The following is a 7,693-nucleotide window of genomic DNA, read 5'->3' on the forward strand; positions in this document are numbered from 1 at the left end:
AGACACGTGTTCTGTTAAGGCCATTCACATGCGGCGGAAATAGATGATGACCAATAGGAAAAGTGTGGGCGTGTCCAGACGGGCTAAATAAGTGGTTTTGTCTGTGCCGTAGTCCTGAGTCACAGAGGAGTCGTCTCTCTTTGGTCGTTGTCGGTTCGGGAGGAACATCGAAGCAGCCGCCATCATGCACAAGTCTGAGGTAAGGGATCACTGCGGTATAACTGTGCGTGCACACGCAGCGGTTTAATTTTTATTTTTCTCCTCTCTTTTTGTATTTTACTTAAGTTTTTTTTTTTCTTTAATCTTTTGCGTCTCTCGGTGTTACCGGCCCCGTGGTTTATACGTGTGTTCATGCAGCGCTTGGCTAGGCCTAAGATCGCCCCCTTTTGAACCTGTGTGAAGGATGACTATGAGTCAGCAGTGCAGGCCCGGCTTTGTGTGCCGCCATCTTGTGCGGCCTAGTCCTCCCCCTCCACGTGTGCGACGGCCTTCCTCCTCGCCGCCTTATTGTTACATAATATCTAGCTGGATCGTTGTCCCTATAGTTTAGTTACATATTTTATTGCTTTTTATGGCTTTGTACATGCAGCAGCCAATCGGATGGCAATTTTTTATTTCCCGTTTAGCTTATTGTAGTGAAACCAGTTGTGATTGGCTATTGTGCACTTTTTTTTTTATTCAAGTTTGTATCTTTATTAATTTTAAACTTGTATTGTATTTCAGTCACCAAAGGAACCTGAGCAGCTCCGCAAGCTGTTCATTGGGGGCTTGAGCTTTGAGACCACAGACGACAGTCTCCGCAACCATTTTGAGCAATGGGGAACCCTGACAGACTGTGTGGTAAGTGACCTCCATTATTATCTAGACCTAAATGTACACAATATGTATCTGTATTGTGTAAAACTATCACTTGGGTCTCTTTCAAAGGGATTCCTATTGTTGCACAGAGACCAACTACTACAATGTGAATGGTCTCTTACCCTTCCATCGCCCTTGTGCGACTATTTTCGGTGCATATGATTGGATTTGCCTATAAATTAGTAGCAGTCACTCCATTATTTGGGAAGCATATTGCCTATGTGATAAGTTCAGTTTGAGAAACTGTGCAGTTGTGGGATTTCCAAATCCACTCCAATGCCAAGCAAGGGTGTTGGGAGCAAATATTAAAGGACATCAAGCACTACAATGGATTGTATGCAAATGAGACTGAGTGGACTCTCAGAATCATTTGCATCTTCATCCTGATGGTAGTTGATCTTTAAGCTTCCCTACACTTTCAATGGGGCAAGTAAAGCCTTTTAACTATGACTGTTGAGTGAGCTTTGCTCTTGGTATTATTGGGGGGGGGGGGGGGTAGCAGGACAACTATTGGTTAGTGATTAAAGTTCTTCTACAGCTTTTTTTATATTGAACTTGGTGTGTTTTGTATTCAAGGTCATGAGGGATCCAGGCACAAAGCGTTCCCGTGGGTTTGGATTTGTCACTTACACTTCAGCTGAAGAAGTTGATGCTGCAATGGATGCCAGACCTCACCGGGTAGATGGACGTGTGGTGGAACCAAAACGTGCTGTCTCCAGAGAGGTAACTGAATTGCTTTCCTACACCCAGAAAGTGTAATTCATCATTTTGAGTTCAGACTCTAATGAAGCATTTGTGTTATAGGATTCACAAAGACCTGGGGCACATCTCACCGTCAAAAAGATCTTTGTTGGGGGAATTAAAGAAGACACAGAAGAGCATCACTTAAGAGACTACTTTGAGAAGTATGGGAAGATCGAGGTGGTAGAGATCATGACTGACCGTGCCAATGGCAAGAAGAGAGGATTTGCTTTTGTCACATTTGAAGATCATGATTCTGTTGACAAGATAGTTAGTAAGTGCAGTCGTTTTTTCTTTTGTTTAAAAGGTTCTCTTGTAATCTTTGTTTGATGCTAATCTGACTCCTCTGTCTCTTAGTTCAGAAATATCACACTGTCAATGATCACAACTGTGAAGTAAGGAAGGCACTTTCAAAACAAGAGATGGCTTCAGCATCTTCCAGCTCAAGAGGTGAGTTTCTTGCCATGTTGTACATCCTTTGATGTAGAACCAATGTGCTCTAGGCCTCTACCCTCCAGCTTCATACAGTGTTAAACAATGGAAGTTTGCTAATATTCATAATTCACTCATCCAGGACGTGGTGGTGGAGGAGGAAACTTTGGAGGCCGTGGTGGCTATGGTGGAAACGATAACTATGGTGGAGGACGCGGAGGAGGAAGCTTTGGTGGTAGAGGAGGTAAGATCTTTTTAATACAGATTTTTGTTTTACTGTCCTCGTAGACATAAAGCTAATCATAATTTCTGCCTGCAGGTGGTTTTGGTGGTGGTCGTGGCGGATACGGAGGCGATAACTACAATAATAATGGGTTTGGCAATGATGGTGGATATGGCAACAACCCACCTTATGGTGGAGGCAGTCGAGGATATGGTGGTGGCCAAGGAGGTGGTTACGGTGGAGGAAATGGTGGCGGATATGGAGGAAACGGTGGTGGTGGCGGCGGCGGTGGATACAATGACTACAACAATGGAGGCGGAAGTGGAGGCAGTGGATTTGGTGGAGGCAATGGTAAGTGAGATCACTGAAATTTTAATTGCTGTTCTTAATAAGGGTTTTACATTTACTTTAAAGATGAGGGTGCTTGTTTTGTACACACATGCTATCTGGAACACTTGGGAGTAATGCATACTACTTTTAGGTAACTTTGGAGGAAACAGTGGTGGAGGAGGCGGAGGATACAGTGACTTTGGCAGCTACAACAACCAGTCCTCATCCAACTTTGGACCCATGAAAGGAGGAAACTACAGCGGTGGAAGGAGTTCTGCACCTTATGGTGGTGGTAAGTTCTTATAAATTTGCAGAAATCACAATTATTAAAAACTAATAAACCGACAACTGGGCCTTTCAGTTTATATTCAGTCCTCCACTCTGTAAAGACATTGCGGTATTTGATTCCCAATTGCCCATACTTTAAGTTGCACTAGATTTTTAGTAAAATTTTGCCTAATGGAAATGTCTAGAGGACCAGCGGGCCATATTTAATACAGGAAATTTTGTCTTCCTGCAGGTGGATACGGTGGCGGCAGTGGAAACGGTGGCAATTATGGAAGCGGCAGACGATTCTAACTGGTATGTTCAGAAACGATTTTTGTCAACTGGTTGTTCCTGCTACACGCAGAATAGGAAACTTGCGTTCCAAATGTTGCAGTATGTGTAGATTAACGTACTTGTTCCATATTATTCAACAGGAATCAATGCTTAGCGAGAGAGGAAAGCCAGGCAAGCGACAGGTTACTACACAAGTTTGAAGTCAGCCAAGCACAGTTGTGGCAGGGCATAGCTGCTACATGAAGAAATGTTAGCAAATCAGAATTACGTGTGAGGAAAACACAGGACTTTTCATGACTTAATTATGAAGACTTTGAGTTTGTTTTGTAAAGTGTCAAGCATTCCTAGGAGTGGGTTTTATTGTATAGGACTTTTATAATTTTATTTTCTGTTCAAACTGTACACTGCGTCTTGACTTTAATAAATGTGTCCTTTTTTATAAGTGTGTATTTAGAGGACATTCCTTTTCTTGGTGGTTTAAGTCTCAGCTTGAAGTGAGGCTGGTAGATATAAAGGGTGACAGGAAATGTCATCCACAGTTCTGCTAGTTGACTTATAAAAGTGACACTGTCCTTCATTAATGAGGGTAGAGGGCTATGAAACTTGAATATTAAATCAACTGGCAGCCAAATAAAACTGAATAGGAATGAAAAGCTGTCCCTCAGATAAAATGGAGCCAAAGCCTGTGACTCTGTACTCTGGTCAGAAGTTTTAAGCAGATAATCTTCCAGCTCTGGCCTTTACACTGCTGCTGAGTTTAGTCTGGGTGCAACTCTCCTAGCTGGCCTTTAGTAGTAATGCTCTCTAAAAACCTAAATGCACATGCAGAAGTGGGCAACTTTTTTTTTAAAACTAATTGATTTTAATACTTGGGGAACTTTTTTGGGTAGACAATCTGCTGTAAGAATGGTCCTCCTAGGCCAGGCCATCTTACCTGTCAATGGGTTTTCTAGCTACGGCTAATTTGGAGGAATTAAAGGTTTTAATTTCAGTCTTAGAAACATGGCTGTTTCTGTAAAAGTTGGTAAAGGAAAGTCCAGAACAATAAGTGGGTGCAAGTCCCTATGTCACCTGGCCAGAGGACCTTGGTAGATAATTCCAGGAATAAGCAGCACTTCAAAATTGAGAGAATCGGGGGTCATAATTTCCATGTAGCGATTGGAGACCAGCAGCACGCGTGGCATTTTTTGGCAGTCTTTAAGCAGTGCATTAAACGCATGCATTTTTGGAAATGTTTGTTTTGTAACGCACTGCTTAAAAACTGCCCAAAATGGGTTTAAAACTCCATGTATGCCTTCAGTTCTACAATACTTTATTGTGGGTAGTGATCTTCTGTGAACAGCTTATGTACATCAGGTTGGGGAGTTTTAATGACACTTTAAAACCCAGCAGACAAAGCTAGACCTGTTGCATCGTATACAAGGTGAGCTAGCATGGCGTTTGGAAGATGAACAGTTCAGGATCTGAGACTGCTAGCAAGAAAGATGTACTCCAGCTCAGACCAGTCTTGCTACTAAGCATAGCTTGTATCCAGTAAGATAAGCTGACATTTTTACAACTAGCAAGATAAAGGGAAGTCTTCAGCACATCGGAAGGAGGCAGACCAGAGTACAGGACCTTCATGTTAAGCCTAGCATGCAGTACCAGCCACGAGGGGCAGTTTTGTTATCTTGTAGGTAAGAACAGTATTTTCTTATGTACTACTTTATGATCAGCTGTACAGGGCACTTTTCTACAAAAAGGTAAACTATAAAGACCTGATATCCTGCAGCATATTTTCTTCCCATTTTATGTAAATTTCAATGTTATTCTCTAAGGTCGTCCCACAATCAATACATCAAGTATCTTATCAGATTGATCCTTGGACCCAGATATGTATGAAGCTTGTGGGACAGCACTTTAAGACAAAAGGATTGATGGCTTTTGATTTAAAACATTAAGCCTTTCTAGTGCTAATAGTCTTGGCTCAACTTAATCTGTAGATACAATTTCTAACTTTTTTTTTTTCTATATTCTTGTATAGCTTTGGGTTTATTTGACCTTGAGTTGCTTGCAATGCAGGCAAATATCTTTTCATAGGTCTTGTGGAACATTTTCATAATTGTCAGCCCCTTGTGTGATTCTGCATGTATCTTGGACCATAGACTTGTTGCTTAATTGCTTCATACATAATCTATAGAAAGGACAAACTTTTTTGGGATGTATTCACTTTTTGCTCAAAACTGCATAGAATTCCAACCTAAAATGATATGAGGGGTAAAATGTGAAGACTGACTTGCTTTGATCTAAGTTTCATGAGAGGAAAGCAGTCTCTCCCCCTCAAAATGTACTGCAGTGGCCATGCTGGTGTAGAATGGACTCAATATAATTTGAGTCTATGCAGCATCCTCGATATAGTTTTTATAGGAAAAGTACCATATATACTAGAGTATAAGCTGAGACACTTAATTTAAACACAAAACTGGGAAAACCTATTGACTTGAAGGCCAAGGGGGACATGCATTGGTCACATGCCCTCTAGTATAAAGCCAGCAGCCCCCTGCACAGCCTAAAAAAACAAACTGTAGTTGCCTTTACAACACCCCTGCAGGTCCTCCTGTGTTCAGCTCTCTGCAGTCCCATCACGTGTGGGGACCTCAAGACTGAGCCGAAGATAGGACCTGCAGGGGTCGTCAAAGGTGAGAGACCCCATCAAATCTGGTATAAGCACACTTTTGTGCTGTAAAACTGCTTTATACTCCAGTGTATATACAGTATTTGACTGTCTTCATATTGAGTTGTACAGTCTGACATTAGGATGGGGTCAGACAATGGGTGTAGGGATTCTGCTCTTGTATTGATAACTTGACTGACTTGCCTTGCTCCTCGCAGGTGACCTGAGGCTAGAAGTTGGTGTGCTCTCTGACTGTACGGTATCAGTCGACATGGAATCATGGAATAAAGCTTTTTAAGGCGAGTTGTTGCCCATCCACTGAGCAGGGGGTATTTAAGGCTGGTGCTGGAGATGACCTTCCCTGCATGTATAGTATTTGTGCTGAGGTAACTGCTTCTAATTGTAATCACTATGTTAATTCTTGGTTTTTATCTTTCTCTGCAGGTGATGTGGACTTGGTGAACCTACCTTCAACTTTTTATTTTTTTATTACATTTTTAACAATTTTAATAAACTATTTTTATACTAAACTGGCCTCCTTTTGTGTATACCACTTTTAATGGGAAGTTGTATGAAGTTTACAACAATTCATCTTAAAGTCCTTGCTCCATATTTATCAAGGACACTTGGGCTGAGCAAGCAGTAGGCTGCGTATGTTCTAAGACAGTGTGTTAAGCATGTGTGTGATTCTTAGAGGCATTTATAAAGGGCAAGAGAAAGTTAAGATTGCAAAGAAAAACAAATATCTTCCCCCATCATTCATTTTAACACTTATAACAAACTCTATTCCACCTTGTTTGAAGGTGAGAAAACCCTCTTATTCCCTTAACGCTCTGCGCTGTAGCTCTACGGTGCAGGAAATGTATGAAAAGGGCTCACAGGCTGAGTCTTCATAAAAGGATGGGGGGTTGTTGCATATTGCAGCAAACCCCCACCGCTAATAACCTCTCCGTTGCCGCCGGCTGCATTTAAAAGACGGCGCCGGCATCTTTATTCTGGGGTTGCCATGGAAGTCTCTGGTCTTTGCTTGACCCGAGGCGACACCTTTTTACATCACATAAAAAATGGAATAAGAAGTTGATCAAAATGTCGCACAGTCCTCAAAATGGTAGCAATGAAAACATCTGCTCACTTCGCAAAAAATTACACCCAACTCCCTACCCCAAAGCATGAAAAAGTTATTAGCGTCAGAAGATGGCAAAATTTTCTTTTTGTACATTCATTCAATTTTTGAAAATGTATTAAAGCGCAATAAAACCTGTAAATTTGGTATCACAGTGATCGTACCTAAACAAAGAATAAATCTGAGGTGTTTGGAGTGCACAGTCAGTCGTAAAAACAGCCTACAAGAATGTGACATGCGTTTTTTTTTTTTTGTTTTTTGTTTTTTTCAGTTCCACATTTGGAATTTTTTTTTTCCAGCTTCGCAGTACACAGCATGTTAAAATAAATAACATTACAGGAAAGTAAAATTTGTTACGCACAAAATTAACCCCTTGCACAGGTTTGTACACGTAAAAATGAAAACATTATGTTTTTTTTTTTTTGTTTTTTTTAAGGTGCAGAGTGAGAAATGAGTGGAAGAACCCTGCATCCTTAAGGGGTTAAATGGGTTGCACCACCATAACACAGCTGTAATGCAGCTGATTGCATTGTAAAAAAATATTTTCAACGTTTACATTATATAAAACAAAATATGCAGCCTTATTGAGAACTCCTTCTGTAATGGTTGCTGGTGCCCCCTGCTGGTTGCTGTGCCTGGCCATGTCTGCACACAAGGATTCTGTCAGCTGCTGCATATTCCGCTCACAGCTCCTCTCCACACAGGTCAGCTGACGCACTGCAGCCGATAGTGAGAGGGGCAGAGAGTTTGGTTGTATACAGGAGTGATGCCT

General features: G+C 41.4%; 1 protein-coding gene across 4 annotated transcripts; it reads left to right on the forward strand.

Annotated features, from left to right (window-relative positions):
- The first annotated feature begins 43 nt into the window (after positions 1-43).
- Positions 44-6,328, forward strand: HNRNPA1 (heterogeneous nuclear ribonucleoprotein A1). 4 transcript variants are annotated; one of them, XR_011853067.1, is made up of 11 exons: positions 44-199; positions 724-840; positions 1,435-1,581; positions 1,663-1,873; positions 1,957-2,049; positions 2,174-2,275; positions 2,351-2,605; positions 2,736-2,876; positions 3,105-3,166; positions 6,017-6,097; positions 6,243-6,328. XR_011853067.1 is itself a non-coding variant. In XM_072134657.1 (10 exons), the coding sequence occupies exons 1-9, from the start codon at positions 185-187 to the stop codon at positions 3,161-3,163; spliced, it is 1,140 nt and encodes a 379-aa protein (XP_071990758.1). In that variant the 5' UTR covers positions 44-184; the 3' UTR covers positions 3,164-3,166; positions 3,286-3,590. The 4 variants fall into 4 exon arrangements, 2 of the variants coding, with proteins under 2 accessions (XP_071990758.1, XP_071990759.1); XR_011853068.1 differs by having other exon boundaries at positions 2,736-2,873; XM_072134657.1 differs by lacking the exons at positions 6,017-6,097; positions 6,243-6,328 and adding an exon at positions 3,286-3,590.
- The last annotated feature ends 1,365 nt before the right edge of the window (positions 6,329-7,693 follow it).

This window comes from Engystomops pustulosus, chromosome 2 (genome assembly GCF_040894005.1).
Source record: "Engystomops pustulosus chromosome 2, aEngPut4.maternal, whole genome shotgun sequence".
Classification (NCBI taxonomy): Eukaryota; Metazoa; Chordata; class Amphibia; order Anura; family Leptodactylidae; genus Engystomops; species Engystomops pustulosus.